The sequence below is a fragment of the Notamacropus eugenii genome, chromosome 4, assembly GCF_028372415.1.
Source record: "Notamacropus eugenii isolate mMacEug1 chromosome 4, mMacEug1.pri_v2, whole genome shotgun sequence".
NCBI classification, from domain to species: Eukaryota; Metazoa; Chordata; class Mammalia; order Diprotodontia; family Macropodidae; genus Notamacropus; species Notamacropus eugenii.
The window spans coordinates 417,117,339-417,138,467 of NC_092875.1; the positions used below are offsets into that span (position 1 = coordinate 417,117,339).

The 21,129-nt window shown below is 37.4% G+C and overlaps 1 protein-coding gene across 5 annotated transcripts in view; it reads right to left on the reverse strand.

Moving 5' to 3' along the window:
• Positions 1–12,174: 12,174 nt before the first annotated feature.
• GHR (growth hormone receptor) overlaps positions 12,175–21,129 on the reverse strand; it is a 253,968-nt gene continuing 245,013 nt past the window's right edge. For all 5 annotated transcript variants that reach the window (XM_072605726.1, XM_072605728.1, XM_072605727.1 and 2 more), the window contains 2 exons: positions 17,061–17,130; positions 12,175–15,289 (listed from right to left, as the gene is read on the reverse strand). In XM_072605726.1, coding sequence (XP_072461827.1) covers positions 14,318–15,289; positions 17,061–17,130 — 1,042 coding nt within the window. In that variant the 3' untranslated portion in view covers positions 12,175–14,317. The remainder of the gene's footprint in view (positions 15,290–17,060; positions 17,131–21,129) is intronic.

Sequence of the window (21,129 nt, forward strand, 5' to 3'; positions counted from 1 at the left end):
CGCTGAGAAAAATGTATATTCCTTTCTATTCCCATTCAATTTTCTCCAATGATCTATCATATCTACCTTATCCAGAGTTTTATTTACCTCCTTAATCTCTTTCTTGTTTATTTTGAGGCTAGATTTATCAAGTTCAGAGAGGGGGAGGTTGAGGTCTCCCACTAGTATAGTTTTGCTGTCAATTTCTTCCTTCAGCTCCCCCAACCTCTCCTCTAAGAATCTGGATGCTATACCACTCAGAGCATACATGTTTAGTAATGATATTGCTTCATTGTCTATGGTGCCTTTTAGCAGGATATAGTTTCCATCCTTATCTCTTTTGATTAGATCTATTTCTGCTTTTGCTTTGTCTGAGATTAGGATTGCTACTCCTGCCTTTCTTACATCAGCTGAAGCACAATATATTCTGCTTCATCCTTTGACCTTTATCCTATGTGTATACCCCTGTTTCAGATATGTTTCTTTTAAGCAGCATATTGTTGGATTATGGCTTTTAATCCATTCTGCTATCCGTCTCCGTTTTATGGGAGAGTTCATTCCATTCACATTCACAGTTATGATTACAATCTGTGTATTTCCCTCCATCCTTTTTCCCTCCATTTGTGCTTTTAGCTCTCCCATCTCCCTTCCCTTCCTCAATAGTATTCACTTTTCTCCCCCTCCTCCTGCAGCCTTCCCCTCCTTCTTTTAGCCCCCCTCCCTTTTACTCCCCTTTACTCTTATTGCTTCTTTCCTCCCTTTTAGCCACCCTCCCCTTTCTTCCCCCTTCCCCTTCTACTACTTATAGAGCTAGTTAGGATTATCTACTTAAGTTTATTGTTCCCTCCTTTAAACAAATCGGATGAGAGTACCTCTCAAACAATGCTCATCTCCCTCCCCTCTTTCCCTCTACTATAATTTTGTACTTCTTCCTGTGATATAATTTGCCATTTTTTGCTTCCTCCTTTTCACATCTCCTATTACAATCCCTTCTCATACTTAAATCATATTTTTGACATGACATCATTTACTTTATACCCGTTCCCTCAATGTATATTCTTTTTATCATGATAGCTGCACAATTCTCAAGATTAACAGGTATCATCTTCCCTTATAGGGAGGTAAACAGTTTGCCCTAATTGAGTAACAAGTTTTTGTTTTTGTTTTTTCCCCCCTGTTTACCTTTCTATGATTCTCTTGAGACCTGCATTTGAAGATCAAATTGTCTATTGAGTTCTGGCGTTTTGGTCAGGAAGCTCTGGAAATCCCTTATTTCATTGAATGACTTTCTCCTTGCCTGAAATGTTATGCTGAACTTTGCTGGGTAGTTGATCTTTGGTTGAAGTCCCAACTCCTTTGCCTTATGGAATATTGGGTTCCAATTCTTTCGATCTTTTAATGTAGAAGCTGCAAGGTCCTGTGTGATCCTGACTGTATCTCCTTGATATTTGAATTGTTTCTTTCTGGCTGCTTGTAGTATTTTCTCCTTCATTTGATAGCTCTGGAATTTGGCAACGATATTTCTTGGGGTTTTGAGTTTGGGATCCCTTTCGGGAGGGGAACGGTGGATTCTTTCGATGACTATTTTGTCCTCTGAATCTAGCACTTTTGGGCAGTTTTCCTTGATGATTTCCTGGAAGATATTGTCCAGACTCTTTTCTTCATCATGGGTTTCTGGCAGGCCAATAATTCTTAAATTTTCTCTCCTGGATCTATTTTGCAGGTCAGTTGTTTTTCCAATTAAATATTTTACTTTTTCTTCTATCTTTTCATTCTTTAGATTTTGTTTGACTGGTTCTTGCTGTCTCATTGAGTCATTAGTTTCTACTTGCCCAATTCTAATCTTTATCATATTGTTTTCTTCAGTTAACTTTTGCATCTCCTTTTCCATCTGACCAATTTTTCCCTTTAAGGAGCTATTTTCTCCAGTTAATTTTTGTACTTCCTTTTCCATTCGACCAATTTTCCCAGTTAGGTTTTGTGCTTCCTTTTCCATTTGACCAATTTTCTCAATTAGGTTTTGGGTTTCCTTTTCCATTTGATCAACTCTTCCTTTTAGGGAATTCTTTTCTCCAGTTAATTTTTGAACTTCCTTTTCCATTTGTTCAATTTTCCTTTTCAAAGTGATGTTCTCATCAGTGAATTCTTTTTTTATAATTTTAAAATCATTGGCCAGTTTTTCTTCTATTTCTTTCTTCAGCTGTTCCAGGAGAGCTGCTTGTGCTTGTGAGAAGTTCATAGTCCCTTCTGAAGTTTCAGATGGAAGTACAATCTCAGCTCTGACCTCTTTGGTGTTTGTGTTTTGGTCCTTATCCCCATAGAAAGATTCTATGGTTTTTTTCACCCTTCATCTGCCTTTTCTTGTTCATGATGTTGATTGAGTGTTGTAGCTTCTGGTTCTTTCAGTCAATAGCTATAGAACTTTGTGTTGAGCTCATGTGTGAAAAAGCTAAAAGCAGGTTTTTGTTTTTTGTTTCCCCATCAAGCCTGGAGTTAGCTTGTTAAGTGTGTGGGAGGAGTGGTCTGGTCACAGGAGAGCTCCTCAGCTGAACTGAGGCAAAGGCAAGGTCAGGGGATGGTGATCCCAGCTTCCCTATTGTCTTCCCGTTTCCCCTGGAGGGCTGAGGCATGCCTAAATGCTAAGGGGGCTCCTCTCCTGGCTCTGAGGCTTGCCTGGGTCCTAGTGCGAGTTTTCTCTGCCCTGGGTTCTCGGTCCTTATGGTTCACCTCTGCCACAGTAGGAGGAATCCCCCTTAGCTATTTTCCTAGCCTCAGGTGTTACGAGACTATTTGCCCCTTCTGCTGTTCCTGCTGATCCAGGATTTTTCTGGGGAAATATTTTACGGTTCTTTCACGGTCATCAAGGGGGGAGGAGAGAGCATCTACTGATCACTCCACCACCCTGGCTCTTGGAAGTTCAAGTAGGTGACTTACTGAAGTTTAATCTTCAGGCTGAAGGTCTCAGGACCTGCTGCACTGATATCTGGCACTCAGCGGCTCTCACTGTCTCAGTTAGGCTTGTCTCCCTCTTTGCCGGTTCTGCCCGCTGGTCTCAGGTTTCTCGGGTCCCTTCCGCTCTGCTCCTGCTGCGCTGTGCACTGGGGGCTCACCCCCATGGAACAGATCCTTCCCGTGGACCTTCCCGTCTAACCTGGGCTCCGACTCTGTCACAGTCTGTCTCCCACTGGATTCTGCACCTCCAAAATTTAGTCAGATTCTCCTTTCAGAGGTATCCGAAGGAGTTTCTCCAAGAGCTTAGGTGAGTCGTTGCTCTCACTCCGCCATCTTGGCTCTGCCCTCTTTTCTTTCTTTTTAAAAAAATTCTTATTTTTTTCCAATTACACATAAAGACAATTTTAAACATTCATTTAATTTTTTTTTTGAGTTCCAAATTCTTTCCCTTCTTCCCTTTCTGAGATTGTAAGCAATTTGTCATAGATTATACATGTACAATCATGGGAAACATTTCCATATTAGTCATGTTCATACATATCTTTTCACTGACTGAGAGGAATTTCAAGAAAAGGTCTGTTTTCCCCCCAACTACTCCTCTCAGTGCAGGTCTATTAAAAGAAATTGAGATATACTTTTCTTGCTTCTTTACCCAAATGTTTCTAGTTACCTGAACTTTGTCACAACCACAGAGACAAAGACCTCAAAATAGATAAAGTTTAAAATGCAAATTAAGGCAGAAAGTCAAATATCTACCAAAAAATTAGGAATTTTCTTAACTGGGGGAAGTGAAGAAATTGTGATTGTATTCCTAACTTTTTGTTTAATGTAAAACCTCTAAAGCAGAACAAGAGGCAACTATGTAGATACTGAGTATCTTTATATTGTCCCCAAGTTTCAAATGAGCTAATTATTATAACAGTTATAATTATTATAACTACATAAAGTAGAATACTTTTGTAAAAGTAATTATTGTATGAAGCCTTTTCTCTGTGTATCAGAATGTTGAGGGTCCCCTTGTTTTTACAAGCACTCTAGTGGGGTTTGGATCTATTGCTCAGGATGCTATATCTCAGCATGCAGCTAGGGGTTCCTTGAAGCTCAAGCAGCAACTTATTTCCAACTGTACATGTAAGAACAGATTCTGCATCCTAGCTTCTTCTCAACCTTTCCCTCTCAATGTTCTCTGGGTTGCCATTCCTCAGATTACCTTGTATTTACTTATCTGTATGTATGTTATGCTGGAGAAGGAAATGGCAAACCACTCTCAGTATCTCTGCGAAGAAAATCCCATGGACAGCACAAGGATAGGGAACTTCTGGCATTCAGGTCATATGTGGCCTTCTAGGTCTTCACGCGCAGCCTTTTGACTGAGTCGAAGTTTTACAGAACAAATCCTTTTATTAAGAGGATTTGTTCTGTGAAGTTTGGATTCAGTCAAAGGGCAGCACTTGAGGACCTGGAGGGCTACATGTGGCCTCAAGGCAGCAGGTTCCCCTCCCCTGGATTAGGGTCAAGAAGAATGAGATATGAGTGAATGACTGAAGAACTACAACACACATATTGTATTTCCCTAGTAGAATCCAACCACTTTGATAGATATACATCAAGTACTTGCAGTCTACAAAGTCTTGTGTTAGGCTGGTGACATAAAATTAAAAAGGAAACATTCTACTGGGCAAATGTCAGAACCCGGCTTACAGATGCTGCTATTTTTCTATCCCCAGTGCTTTGTACATCATAGGGACTTATTAATATTTGTTGAATTGAATTTAACTGAAACACATAAGAATAAAAGTCCTTTGTGACCACAACTGTAACTGTAAACTTATTTTTGTTATTTCTTGTTTTGTTAGTGGGATGAGATGAACAGAGAAGAAGGGTATGTTGTGTAAATGATGTGAAAATTAGAGATATAGCCTTCTGTTTGTTGATTATCTCCACCTTATCTTGCACATACCTTGTTTGTATGTAGAAATTTGAAAGTTACCTCCCCCATTAGATTATACACTTCTTGAGAGAAGGGACTGCCTTTTTGCCTCTCTATGTTCCTCAACACAGTGCCTGGCACATTCTAAACACTTAAAAAATGTTCATTGACTGATTGGCTGACTGCTCTGAGATGCTCAGAGGAATCATGGCCTTTCTCAATATCGCCTTTCTCTATTACAGCTTACTCCAACATTTTCTTTCTCTTTTCTCCTTCCTCTCTGAAGTCAGACTTTCACATTCTTTCTCTAGTTCTAACTTACTATCATTTTCATAAAAATTCCTTAGGGTATGACCAAGACCCCTACCCAGTAAGAACAGAGCTCTGGTCACCCTTAAGTCTGACTGAGTCAATGAGGAATCATTCCCACCATGGGGTAAAGTTACATACAGCAAGAGGTTGGAAATGAAAGCAAATTTCTTAGGTTTCTGTTTTGACTAAGGTTTATTCTTTTTTACCTTCGCCTGGAACAAATTGTGCACTGAGTTTTAAAAAAGTATAACAGAAAACAGGCAGCTCTTTATGAAGCCTATGTGTGTGTGTGTGTTCATGCTTACATGTATGTATGTGTATAATGGGTAACCCATACAAAGTAATTTCATTTCCAGGGATTTGTTAAGGAGGTATGGTTGTAACAACAGTATAAGAGAGTATGACAATAATACCTTCAGTGTCATAGAGACCAAGTTCTGTGAGAGTTCAGAGAACAGAGAGATGACTTTTAACCGGGAAAACCAAAGCAGGCTCCATAGAGAAAGTAGTACTTGAACTGGCCCTGATCTCCATTAATGTTGAAGGGATTTTGTATTTAGAAATATGAAATTATATATGCTACTGTTGGTTTCAGTATTAGAAAGTTTTAGTAGAATACTTTTTAAGTTTTAAGGATATAGAGGTTCAGAGATAGAGATATGGTATAGAAGGAAAAGCACAAGGTCTTTGGTTCAAGTCCTGACCTTTGCATTTACTAGCTATGTAACTTCAGTTACTTAGTTTCTCTTAGCCTCAGTTTTCCCATTTCTAAGATAGGGATGATAATGCCTATTGTAGCCATTACATGGAAAGGTTGCAAAGAAAGTGCTTTGGAAACCTTAAAATGCTATATCAGTTTTAATTATTATTATTATCACTATTATTAATTTTTATTATATTATATATGGTATATAGCATATGGCATATATGAAATATTATATATAATGTATTATATTCTATATGATATGTAGCATATACTAAATATTACCTATGTATTATATTATATATGACAATATATACTATAATGACATATATTAACTATTATTATCACCATCAATAAGCCTCATCATCACATGATTGAAATCTAGAATATAGTATTATCCCTTTGCAATAGCAAGGATATTCTTTAATTCATAGAAATGAACTAACCCCTTTCCTTCACAGTACAAAAATGCAACCCACTGAAATTTTAGGTTTAGCCTTCTGTCTGGACAGTTTGGTGGCAGAGTGGATACCATACTGGGCCTAGAGTTAGGAAGACTCATTTTCATGAGTTCAAATCTGGCCTCAAATACTAGTTGTGTGACCCTGGGCAAGTCATTTAACCTGTTTGCCTCAGTTTGCTCATCTGTAAAATGAGCTGGAGAAGGAAATGGAAAACCACTCCAGTATGTTTGCCAAGAAAACCCCAAATGAGGTCACAAAGAGTCACACTCGGCTGAAACAACTGAACAAAAAGAGTTTCTACCAGGGGAGGCACTATAGTGCAGTGGATACTCTCTGGGGACTTGGAGTAAGTAGACCCTTCAAATCTCACTTCTCACAAGTCATTAAGCCTGTTGGAGTCTCAGTTTTTTCATCTGTGAAATGGGAATAATAAAAAAATACTTGTGGTACCTACTTAACAAGATTACTATGAGTCTCAAACTATGGGCAGTGACACTTGTAAAGCATTTTGCAAACTTGAAAGTGCCCTATAAATGCCAGTTATTATTAGTGGTATCATCAGAGAAGGTGTGGTAGAATAAAGTAAACAAAGCTTGAATAACAATATACTCATATACACTAGTGTCAACAGAAAGAACACAGAAAGGAAACTAAATACTGTGCAATTGTAGCAATCAAGCTTGGTATTGTAAAAGAGTTGAGAAAATGCATGTTCCTTCCTTCTTTGCAGAAGTGTGGGACTATGGGTATGGAAAACTGCATGTACCATCAAATGTGGTTAATATGTTGGGTAATTCTGCTGAATAATTTTTTTATTTTTTTAATCTTTCTTAAAGGGATGCCTCAGTATTGGGGAGAATTATTCAGAAACAAATGTGATATAAAAATGAAGATATGAATAAAATAAATTATTTTAAGTTGTTCTATTTTTCTAACAATATCGATAAATTTGACTTCATTTAATCTTTCTTTGATGTTTTGAAATTTTTTTTGTATTTTAAAATCTCATTAAATTGAACAATTAAGTCTAGCTTCCCACTCTCATGACTTAACTTTAAAATACCAGTGCCATTCTCTAGATGGTTAAGTCAATTACATTTTCTCATGAATAAACAACAAAAACAAACTCAAACTTTGGTCTTTTCAATGAGCATGGGGTCAGAAATAAGAGCACTCTGGGATCACTTCACTACCATTCCCTCATATAAAACATGGTCAAAAGGTGTCAGTTGTGGCGTATACCAAGTCCAGCTGTGTTCGCTTAGTTATACTTGATTCCAGAATAACAAAGAATTCAAGCAGCTGCTTTACCTGCCTTTATTATTCATGGCATAGTGAGACAATATAATGCTTTTGTATGAACTCTTTCCTTTTCTTACCCAAGATATCTTAGCTCTCTTTAAGGGTTGACCCAGTGCTCCTATCTATCTATTTTTCATTATGTGTATTGGGGAAGGCAGAAAAGTAAATGGTTTGTTCTCTACAGGGGTTTTTATAGAACAAATATACTTAGCTTTGTTCATACTGTTTGTATGCATTTTTATAACATTTCATTTTCTTCTCTTCACATAGTTTCCCATCTTGCTTTTTTTCCTTTCTATCCATTTATTATTTTTTTCTTCCCCTTATTGAGAGCAGCTAGGTGGCAAAGTGGCCTAGAGTCAGAAAGACCTGGGTTAAAATTTGACCTCAGGTACTTACTAGCATGTGACCCTTCCCAAGTCACTTACCCGCTTGCCTCAGTTTCCTCATCTGTGAAATGAGCTAGAAAAGGGAATGGAAGATACTGCAGTATCTTTGCCAAGAAAACTCTAAATGGAGTCATGAAGAGTCAGACACTACTGAAAAACAACTGAACAACAGCTTTTCCCCTTATGTCCTTTTCTATAATAGCTTGTGTTTGCTTCCCATTTATAATCTCTGTTTCTTCATTTTCTTCCCTGCTGCTTCAGGCTTCCCACACCTTCTCTAGATTCAGTGCTTTGGATGTTTAAATAAACTTCTGAACTATGGGTCTAGCACACTAAAGGACAAATTAGAGAACTTTTTTGAGTTTTGTCTTAATTTCTTGTCTTCTTGATGGTAATTATTTTTTTTCTAAGGTTTCCATCCAGAACATCTTCCTCAAAAGATTATAATTCCATGAGAGTACCTAGAATATATTCATGAAGGATCGTAATTCAGATATATTAAATCATTTAAAAAATGCTCTCTTGCTCTTAATGGCATCTTTTATTTTGACGTCACATTCATTTGTGAATATCTCTTCCCTATCCACTGGACCATTTCTTGTATTAAAGATTTAAAAATAAAAAAAAAAAACCCATTGAACAAAGCTAAGCAATATATCAATCATGTTAGATAGCAAATATACGTTCCACATCTATACTCCAGGTCTCTCAGGAACCGTCATCTGATGTGCTGGCTCTGCTGCCCATCTTTCCACTATATTCTCAGGATTTTCAGCCCTTTCCATTTGGTATTTAGATTAACTTTCTACTAGTTATCCTCTCTAATTATAATGTATGCTTCTTGAGAGCAGGGACGGTTTCATTTTTTTTATTTGTGTCTCTGGTACTTAGCACAGTGATTGCCACATAGTCCATCTTTTCTAAGTACTTTTTCTTCATTTGTCTATTGTTTCTTGCTTCTTTAAGAAAGGCTAAACAAATTCTGGTACATAAATGTAAAAAAAAATATTACTGTATCACAAGAAATGGAAACATGAAGAATTCAGAGAAACACTAGTAGACTTGTGGGAACAAATGCAATGAACAAAGAATGAAGAAAAACCAGAAAAAAAATATACACAGTGGTTATAACAAGGTAAACAGGAAGAAAAAACAAGCACAAAAGAAATAGAATGGTTTTTAATTTTAGTGACCAAACAAACTTGACCCTGTGGTCTCAGGAAGAGAAGACCCTGTAGGAGAATGGGTGAGGAGGAAGGGGTAAGGGTCAAAAATGGGGGGGGGGTTTGGAAAGGAAGGAGGCTTTGTTTTAGTTGTGGGAAGGGGTTCTACCAATGAATTCTCCTCTTGGTGAAGAGATGCTCTGTGAAGGGAGATGGGGACTTTGTGGTCTGAGGGAGACTATTAATGTTGCCTCAGGAGAGAGGGAGTTGGAAATTCTGGGAGCAACTGGCACTAGGGGAATGGGAGGGTATGGACCCAGGAAGGGGATTTTGAGGCAATTGGGGAAAGAAGGGAATTGTGGAGGTTACAGAAGAGTGATAAGCTGCATAATCAGCGAATTAGCTAGCAGGAGAATTCTGTCACGGGACAGTGTACTCTCTGTCACCTGCATGAATTAGTATTGTTCTGGGTCTGAGGCACAATGGAAAAGGGGAATCTGTAGGGCAAGCTCAACAAGATGAGAGTGCTGAATGAATGTCTCAGAAGTTTTAATTCCATGAGGAATACAGAGAACAGAGAGAAACTTCTCAGATAATTATAAGAGTTATGAACCAGAGATTGAGGGTCTAGAGTAGACAGAAAAAGAAGTTGGACAATGAAGAGAGTGAGAGAAACCCTTTATGGAAAAAGATGCAAAAAATGAAATAAAAAAACTTAATGAACAGGACTAGTTGAAAGGGAGGAGAGGAAGGAACAAACTGTTTGATTTATATAGCAGTAAGTTTGAAAATTAATTTAGGTAGTTATTTTTTTACATGGACCTGGCTTAAAAATGAACAATGAACATTTTCCCATTTGTCATTGTTTCTTTAGAGAGCACTGTAAATTGTATTTATGTATCTTGAGTGTATCTTGGTAGTTTGGTTTCAAGATATTTAATATGTTTTATAGCTATTTTGAATTATATGTCACTTTTTATTAGTTCTTCTTGTATTCTGCTATTGCTATGTAGAAATACTAACGCCATGTGGATTTATTTTGTGTCTTGATACTTTACAGAAGCTATTGCCTCAAATAACTCTTTTGCTGATTCTCTGTGATTTCCTAACTAACCAAATAATTTACAAATAGGAATAATTCCATCTCCTCTTTGGCAATGTCTATATTATTAATTTCTTTTTCAAGTGTTATCACCACGGCTAGCATTTCAATTGGATTTATTTTGGTGTGCTATGCCGTATTCCATAATCTGTGTAAGTACCTTCTCTTCCACTGATGTCCCCTAGTAAGTTACCTTGAAATCCAATGAAAAATTTAAACCATCCAAGAAATACAAACCTAAACGATGTTTACACAAAAATTGTAAATACTCTTATTGCAATGTTACCAAATAAATGTCAATATTTATTCTGAAAGATAAGGGTAATTTTCATTCAGCAGACATTAACAGTTCCCAACAGGGTATCTAAGAAGAATTCAGAGTTATGAAATATACTTTAGGAAAATGTTCCCAGTAGTCTCTGCAGGATTTAGTTTTATTCCTTTGTTTATGATAGTATCACACATTGCTGGAGAAATTTTACATTTTTCTAAACAAACTTTAAAACTTCCATGAAAGGAGTATTTTCAGAAACACAGTTTTTGGGGGGATGGTAGCCACAGGTCCAACTTCACTGTGAACTCAGAATAATCTTGTGATATATTGAGGCTGGGATGGGGTCTTTGAAATTCTCACAATGATGTACTAAGCCCTCTTCTGGCTCTTGTTCAGGCTTGAGTTACTCCCCAGTACCCAGTTTTGCCCATAGATAGGGTTAACAAAACCAAAAGGAAAAAGAACTAGCCTATACAAACACCACAGTAAAAACACAAAGACCCTCTGAGCTAACAGGGGCCCAAATCTCAAATAATGACATGACAATAATGCCTGAGAGAGGAGACGTCTCCTTTTTTCTTATTTCCTATCATGCACCTTGATGCCAATGTACAATTCTCATTAGGTCTCTGAAGATTTTATTTTCTTGCTTTGCTTCCCTTACTAGAAAACATGAACCAGCATTTCCTCCAAAGACTGTGGATTCATATGGACCAGGATAAATATTTGGAGCTGCTTCCAGAAGGTCAGTTTCTCTCGTTGGTTCATTTCCCTTACTTGTAGCTGCTCCAGGAACATCACTGAATATATTAAAAGTATAAATCATTTTTAGGGTATGCTATTTGGAGGTGATGGTATGCTCAGTTCCTGCACAAGCACTCGAAGTATTAAAATTATGTTGAGAAGGATAGTCTTTATCTCACCTCAAAAATGCATAAAAAGAAAAAGACTCACAGAAGCTCACACATAAGTAACTGGACTTCCAACCAGACTTGGGGTGTTTTGTATCATGTTGCATTTGTTCACTTCTGACTGGTGGAGAGAATTCTAAAACAATGTGATGCTGGGTATCAGCATACTGCATAAGGGGTGAAGTTGGCTCATTTCTTGGGAAAGAAACACATGTGTTTTCAAGATACTCTTCAAGAGAGAGTAAAAAGACTTTGGAAACTGCAGACATATAGGAAAAACTGGCTATTCAACAGTTCTCTGATTTCCAGCTTTTCTCCTTAGAGACTTCAGAGATTTTCTCCTTGGATGAGATTGGGGTCTCTTGATTTGAGCTAAGATCTCATTTCACTTCCATTGAACAGCTTATTCACTTTTAAGTATTTTCTTTAAGCAGGTGGGGCCTTGTTGGAGTTCTCAAATTTTGTGGGGAATTGCTTAATCTATCCATGGCCTGGTTCTGGTTGGACTAAGATACCTTAGCACAAGCCAACATCTCCTTCCTTCCCTGGACTTATTTTAGTTTTTACGCTGACCCAAACTGGCCCCAATCCCTGATGGCAAACTCTTCTTACGGAACCAGAAATCTGCAGTGCATAATCAATCATAATTTTTTTATGTTGGCATTTGATAACAAAAAAACACATCTTCAAGGATCCAGGAAAATAAATTTATTAAACTTTGAAGGGAAAAAATCCACAGACATAAAGAAGTTAAATATAAACCGAAAGACACAACTATTCATACTGGTGAATAATGACTTGTATAACCAGTAAAGTACCAAAATAACATTCTGAGCTTGATTGAGGTATTTTTTTAAACTATTTTTGGCTATAGAAACTTTGTCAGCCTATTTGAGTATAGTAAGAGACTTCTTCCAAAAACATATGTAGCTTTAATTGAATTAGTGTTACATTTATGAAATCTTACATGAAACTAAATAATGGAGCTGTTAGAAAACTGCAGTAGCAAGTTAGCAGAAGATCTAATAAGCACTTACTACAAAGTCACATGCTGGACTTTCCAAACCCAGCTCCAGCAACTGGCTGCAGTTCTTGCAGGACAAAAGGGACTAAAAGTCCCCGATGTTGTTTACGTCTTAAAGATGCCTGTGTTTAATGGGTAAATCCCACTGACGGAGAAGTTAAAATTCAAAGTTCCATCTGTCTTAGTTTGTGTATTGTTGCTGCTTCAAATGAAGTACATTCTCTCACCCAGATAGTGTTTTCCTGCTTCATAATGTACTCTTTGGAGAACTCTCCTCACATCTACTAAGGACAATAGTGTGTATTCAGAGATTGATTATCTGGTTTGTGAATTTCATAGATCCTCCCTTTTCTTTCCTATTGCCTGATTTTGCAGCTGTCTCACTCTTTACTAACATTTTTTGAGGGGATGCTAGAGGAAAAATGAAGGGAGGTGACTCAGATCAGACAGTTTTACAACACACAAGAAGCCCTAAGAAAAAAGTTTGGCATGGGAAAAAGTTATTGATTTTGGTTTGTGGGATCTTGTGTTATCCATAAATCTCATTTATTTATGCTGCTCTTGTCCCTGATTATCCTGAAAGATGGAGGCTGTCTATAGCTATGGGGGAACCCCCCCAAATACAACTCAAACCAAGTTTCCTGAATAACATTGCCCTCTGTTCCCTGTTCACTTCATTTCGTCTGGTTTCAACTTACAGAATGCTTCATGTACCTACTCCCCCACTTACGAAAACAATGGGATACAAATCAGGCCCTATATGCAAAGATATATAGATGCCAAGGCTACAGTGCTCATTTTGCATTCTCCCATGGGCTCAAAATTGCTCAAGGTGCAACTGCAGTATTTAAATGTTCTGGCAAAGAAATGTCTGCTCTAACTTTTACTCCTCTTGATACCTACTGACATGGGCATGGATTGGAATATGGTGGTGAACGGATTCTTTGCTCTTACTGTTTTGTACAACTTAAAGTTTGCCTGAAAACTTAAAAATGTATAAGTACACTGAAAACAAAAACACCTTATGGTAAGATGGATATGATCTAATAAAGTAAGTCACTATAATCATTTTAGAATTATCTAAGGATTCTTTTTTTTGGAGGTATAAAAATGACCCTATAAAAAACTAACTTTTTTGTTATTTTATTTTATTTCATTTTTGCTTCTTATTTTTGCTGCAATGCCCAAAAACCAAAACTAGCTTTGGAAAAATTGCAACAAATACATTCTTTAGATGGATCAGTATAAATTACAGTACACATTGTGTACCGTAATATAAAACAGCCGTGCTTTAAGTCTAGAATATTAAAATATCTTTATCAATTTGTATGTCAAAATAAATGTTTTACTTACCCAAACTACTTCTGCCTTTCTGTTTATATTTTATTTAGTTTTTCCAATCATCGATTAAAAAACATCAAACAACTCAGTGTATGATACGATTTGCATTAAATTCTCCTGAACTGCAAAACCACCTGATTTTAGCTTTTTCAAAAAGCATGATTTACTATACATTAAAAACATAGTCATTCAATGTTTAGTATCACAAAATCAACACCCACAATAATAAGACAATCACTGCTACTCGATGGTCTTGGAGAGACGATGCTTTAAAATATCTACAATTCACAACAGGAAAGAGTCTGATTAATGCTTGTGTGTTTGTGTGTGTTTATCATGTTTCAACATTTCAGGAAAAAGCGCTTAAGAACCGCCAAAAAAAATGTTTAAACATTATTTTGGTTGAAGCGGACTAGCCCAAGCCATCTTTATGCCATTAAATATATATGCGCAAGGTAAACGAAAGAAAGGCTAGGGCATGATTTTGTTCAGTTGGTCTGTGCTTACATAGCCACACGAGGTGAGGAATTCTTTGTCAGGCACAGGCAGCGCGGTAGCATTGAGTACAAGGCCCTGGGGAGACTGTACTATGTGAATGGAGGTATAGTCAGGGACCGGCATTTCAGAATTTGAAGGCCCTCCTGCTATTCCGGAACTCACAGCAGTAGTGGTAAGGCTTTCTGTGGTAATGTAAACATCTTCCTGGCTAAAGCTCGGCTCCACCCGGGGCTCTGGCTCGACATGAGGGACCATAGAAACACACTTTTTCGCATCTGCCTCGCAGAAGTAGGTATTGTCCATGACGAAGTTTGCTTGGCACAGTGAGGCCACTTCTGGGTGCCCATCACACTGTGATATCCCTGCCTTATTTTTTTGCCCGGGTGAAAGAACAACACTTCCTGCAGGAGTAATGTCGCTCACCTGGGCGTAAAAGTCAATGTTTGCCAGTGAACTCTGGTTGCTCAGCTGAGTATGGACAGGTAGACCAGTCGACTCAATCCCACTTGTAAGAAGTGGTCTTGGCTTGCTACCTTCTGAAAGGAGGACACCGTTGGGTGGATTAGTAGTTGGATTATCACAATTAGAAGGTGACCCATCATTCTTCTGATCAAGGCATAAGAGATCTGTTTTCCCTTTCATCCTCTGTGACTGGGCAATGTCTGAAGTCCCATCACATGAGTCACTGGCGCTCAGATCAGTCTCCAGAATGTCTGGCTCATAACAGCTTGTACGTCCAGAGTCATCATCCTTTGCTCCAAGGTAATTCAGGGATTTCTGGTGGTCCCTGCTTAGAAGTCTGTCTGTGTCAGATTCTTCTGTCTTTTCATCAGGGTCGTCAATGTCCAGTTCAATGAACTCTACCCAAGAATCATCGTTGTAGAATTGAGGCTTATAGCTTTCGTGGCTGGCTAAGATGGTGTTTACCTCTTCTAGTTTTCCTTTCTGCAGAAATGAAGAAAAACAAAATACTGTGAGGAGATATTTAGTTTGATCATACAGTTTATCACTTAGCAAGGGAATAATAAAAACAATAAATACCCAATGAATTATGACACTAATGTGTCATAAAATACACAAATACATTCAATATCTAAGACTTTACCAGCATAATATCTGCCTTCTTTCTAAAATGCATTATCAACAAGCATTATAAGTAATTATTATATGTTTGATGAAGATTACAACCCATCTTTGACTTAGTAGATAAGTCCCTGCTACACAGGGAGTTTGAGTAACTTGAGGTAGGGTTTGAACTCAGTTCTTCTATTCCCTATGCCACATTCCCTCTATAAAAAAAGGAAATAGATATATAACAGGGAGGACTAGCCAATAAGGGTTTAATTCTGGGAGTATGCAAGTTTGGTGAGCCTCATTCTAGAAGTAATGATGTGAAATAGAGGGACTCTGCTCTCTTTTTCAGCTTCAAAAGATTGCAAGGGGCACCAGAGGGGTCTGGGAGCTGGAGTCCATGCCAAAGTTTGAAAATAACTGAGCTTGGTGAGGACTGAAACCCTTGGTGATATATTTGAACTGAGTATGGTAGGAAATAGCAGTTGGTTCCTCTGCTATGGGTATGCTGTATTCAGAAGTTAAAATGGCAGGGCTGAATAGAGGTGGCAACTGCTTTAGGTGTGAGCCAGTTCACTCATACATTTATACTAATATTTCAGGACTAACTAGCATCTTGAGATTTGTAGTTCAGAGGGATGAGCAATAGCTTTTAGGACTAAGAGGGAATAATATACACACTGATTGATCTATCTATCTATCTATCTATCTATCTATCTATCTATCTATCTCAGCACTTTTTGGTATTATTCTCTCAAAGAAAGTGGTTGCTTGTACTTCAGATGGAAAGCTTCACTGACAGTTTATCCTAAAGGGATGGGATCCCTTCTGGGTTTTACCTTGTTTCAAAACTCTTGTATCTAAGAGAAGCAACTATGTCTTCTCATGGTTGGGGTCTTGCTTACCTACAGGCAAAGTCAGGCTTGTCCTAACTAATGTAGCCTATTTGCATGTTTAGGGTTGCCATGTGAGATATCAGTAATGCTTCCTCATTCTAAATTATTTGCTTTTTTCAGCTCAGAACTGTGAATTCTTTATACCCCATCTAGGGAAGCCCTAGAGAGGACCCTTTATTAAAGTGCTATTAAGAAGTATTGACCAATCCCCAGAGAGGTGCATAACCATCATTACCATACTACATTCTAATTTACTTTTTTACATATGATATTTGAATGCCTTTTAAATCCTGGAAGAATTATACCTCTTCAACAAATCGAAAGATATAGTCTTTATCTGTTGGTCCATTCCCCTATCAATATCACATCTGTGTCTCTTACCAGATTACTTTGTAGTTTCTTTATGTACATTGTGTCTGTACTTGTATATGTCTATGTTGTCTCCCCTTACAGAACAGGAACTCTTGGAAGGCAGGTACTATTTCATATTTGCTTTTGCATTTTGCCTAATAAATGCTTATTGACTGATTAATATTGTGAATATCATGAAATTTATTTTCAAAACATCTCAGGTCACTACATTCAAGTAATAAAATGAGGAAATTTATATTGTAAAGTTTTTCTCTTTGGGAGGAAAGGAACCCCAAATTAATGTGAAGCAGTGTCCTAGGCAAGAATGCTCAGTGAAACCTTCCTTAATCTTTTCTCTGCCTCAGGACTAGCCTTGGGTCAAAAGGGTTAGTGAATACCTTGAGAAGATCCGGATCGATCCCTTTAATTTTTGGAACTGGAACTGGGGGCAGAATCAGCAGCTTGATCCTTGAGAAAAAAAACAAAACAACTTTTTAAAAATGGTCTGATTGAGTTTAAAACTATAAGTTTCATTCTTTCAAGGGGTAGAAAATATAATATTGTCTTTATTCCAGAAATGTCATCATTAAGAAGGGGAAGAAAGAGAAGAAAATGGTAGAGGCAAAAGGAAGTAAAGAAAAATTGTAGGATTGGGTAGAAATCAGTGCAGCAAAATAAACTTTTTACTATAGTCAGTTTTAAATCAGAGGCAACTCTTTTGTAACCTACTTCATTGATGCATACATAAGGTTGGTGACTAGCTTTCACTTCCTAGAGTGAGATTCAAGGATAGTTTCTGGGTTAGTTATAACAAAGCAACTATAGGTGACCTTTTGTTTAATTAAAAAACCCCAAACAATGCGAAGAAAAATAAGGGATTTCCTTTTTTTTGGCTCCTAGACCAACCCTCTATCCATTAGGTCACACTGTCTACTGAGATTAATGATGTATTTGAGTATTTAAGTCTTCCAGTCTCAGATATTAAAGCACAACTACTGTGTACACCACTCATCTCACTGCCCATTTCAACCTTCTTATACTTTTTTTTTAATCATATAACTTACTAAAATAATTGAAGGTAAGAGTTGATTTACGAGAATCATATTTATTTGAGATCATATTTATGAGAATCGTAGCTGGGGATGGCACTTCAGAGGTCATTTGGTCCATCCCTTTAACTGCAGATCATGAAAATGAGGGCCAGAGATGTTATATGACTGCTTGAGATCATGCAGGGAGTAACCAGGATTCCAATCAGAGTCCTCTGATTCTAAATCTATGATTTTTTTTCCCCACAACTACATGATGCATCTCAGTACAATCTATAGGGCAGAAATCCTATAGACAATCTACTCCAACCTTTACATTTTACAGTTAAAGTGAATGGTTTTGCTCAGTGTCAGTAGAAGTGGCAGAGCTGGATAAAAATGTAGATGCTCTAATTCTTAATCTAGTTATCATTTCATGATACCATCTCCATCATTTAAATCTTACTTTTCACTACTTATCTTCTACCTCCACCTCCAAACTAGAGCTAAAGTTTGATCCAAAGAACAATGGCAGCCTTTGACAGGGTCTTTGTTTGAGCAGGCTGGGGGGAGGGGGGGGGAACTATGACTTGGGAGAGGGCAGGGGCAGGAGGGTCTAGCCCTGAGATCCTAAGAGATTAAGGAACTCAGTGAGAATGTTTTCTCTGTCAAAGCAAGTCAACAACAATTCGTCCATTTATAGTCTTAGAACGTGCCTGGGGGCAGCTAGGTGGCGGTGGATAGAGCACTCACCCTGGAATCAGGAGGGCCTGAGTTCAAATTTGACCTCAGACATTTAGTAGCTGTGTGACTCTAAGCAAGTCATTTAACCCTGATTGCCTCAAAAAAGAAAGACAGAAAATAAGAAGGAAGGAAGGATGGAAAAAAGGAAGGAAAAGAAAAAAAAAGGAAGGAAGAAAAGAAGGAAGGAAGAAAAAAAGAAAGAAAAAGGGAAAAAAAGGGACAAAAGTTGTCTGGACATTAGGAATTTAAATGGCTTGTCCGAAGTTATAAAGCTAATAATACGTGTGAGAGGCAGGACTTGAACCCAGGTCTTTTTGCTCCTAGATCAGTCCTCTATACATTAGGTTAGGGATTTTTTAACCTGGTGTCCATAAACTTGTTTAACATTTTTTTTTTTATAATGGTGTCTCAATATAATCGGCTTCCTTTATAATCTTATGTGTTTTATCTTGTACATTTAAAAACATAACTTTGGGAAGGGGTCTATGGATTTCACCAGACCACCAAAGGGGTCTGTGACATAAAAAAAAGGTGAAGAATCCTAGTTCTAGGACATGCTGCTCCCTGACAGAATTGTTTTGTGGGTTCACAAAGAAGGTATGGAAAGTAACTATCTCTATCTTGGCAGTAGGAAAAGCTGATCAAATACTGTGACCATTCCAGGGCTTGGCTGTAGTTTGAAGACATCAGTGTGAATAGATTCAATGAGAAGGTCATTTTCAGAATGTTCTCACCTGCCTTTTCTGGGTGGTCCTTGCTTCCTTTGAGTCAAGCCTCCAATGTGCTGACTCAGCAGGTTAACCACCAACTTTCAGATGGGAATAAATGCAGAAGCATGTCTTGTAACATCCTGTTGATTCTGTATCCCTCAAAGACTATTTCTCTCATTTGACTTCTTTCCCCAAATACAGAAATATAGTGACAATATAACCAAATATCCTAGAACAGCTAGTAATACCACATAATGCCATGTGCCCCTCTTTTTCAATGGCAGAATAGAAAAGAGCCTCAGACTGAGAGACAAGGTGCCTGGGTTCAAGTTCAGCCTGTGTTACTTGTTAGGTGTGTTGACACTAGGCAAGTTTCTTTGTCTCTTGCTCCCTTATCTGTGAAATGCATTATGTGCCTGCCAGTTGGGAGGATTCTGTTCTTTTCTTCTACTTAATTAAATAATGTACACCTTAATTCACTTGGTTTTTACAATGTTTCCTGATGATCTGTGGCTGGGAGTAAATTACTTTAACTGTGGCTACTTGAATGTAATGGAACATCACTGTATTATGAAAAACAATGAATATGAAGAATGCAGAGAAGCCTAGGAAGACTTAAATGATCTGATGCAAATTGAAATAAGCAGAGCCAGGAAAACAATATATACAATGGCTCTAACAATATAGATGGAAAAAATAACAAAACAATCATAAATGAAGTCTGTGTGACTATAAAGATTAAATTTGACCCTGAAGAAGAATATAAGAATATACCTCTTTCCTTCTTTTGCAGAGATAAAGGATTATAGATGTGAACATTGCATGTTAAAATATTTGATTCAATTAAAATATTGGTTAGTTTGACTGATTTTTCTTTTTTTCTTCTTTGTTAGAAGGAAAGACTTTATGGGTAGGGGAGGGAGACATATTGAACAATTCATGTGTTATGAAAATGAAAGCCATAAATAAAACAATTTTTAAAAGACTGAATCATCTTACTTTATAGTAAGCTACTGTGCTTATGTATATCAGCTCCATATATATTAGCTTTGCCCCAACTAGCTCATCAGCTATACATACTTACGTATTCAAATGGTAGATAATTTGGCTTTTATCTAAGTTATTTTAAATTGTTGACATTGCTTCAAAGTGCCCACATGCAACTAGAACATAAACAGATTTGTATTTTTGCCCCCAAGCATCTTGCAAGCGTTACCAATCTCCTATATTATAGGCATCTCTAGATATAGGAAATGGAAATGTTCCTGAAAAGTTGTATGCTAAGTGAAACTTTGTATAGTCCAACTTATTTTTTCCAATGAATTGCATCACAAATCAAAGATACATCCCCAAGAAAAGTATCATATCATGTACTAAGCTGAAGAATCTTGGCATGATTGTACAGTCTGGCAGTACGTTCTTTGCCTTCTGGGAATTATAGACTATAGCTGTGACTCACTTTAAGAAAGCTCAGAAGCTGTACTTTTCTCTTTAGAAAACAACAATGGCAAGCACCACCACTACAAACCTCTGAATAAACCAAACTCAAAACACAACTCTTCTTTGTAGCATGGTGGTAGATGGAATTTATGCTTATAGTTTTAACCAGCTCTACCTCAGACTGGACCAGGATTTGAATATTAGACCTTATTCTGGTGCTGGCAGTGGGAGCAATATGGCAATACATATACTCCCCAAAATGCAAAGCTTTTGGTGATGTCTAATAATCTTTGAAGCTACTTTATACTCTTTGTAATAAACTTCCACATTATGTATTGAGTTACTTAAACCAAGAGGTATTCAGGTATTCAGGTCATGATCATAAAGTTTTAATCCTAAAAGAGACCTTAGAGATCACTAGTTAAATGCCTTCATTTATAGATGCTGAAGATGAAGTCTGTATAAGGTAAGTGACTTCTTTAAGGTCACACAGCAGTGGGAAAGGAGGAAGAAGAACCCAGGTTCCTTTGATCTATCCCAGTGCA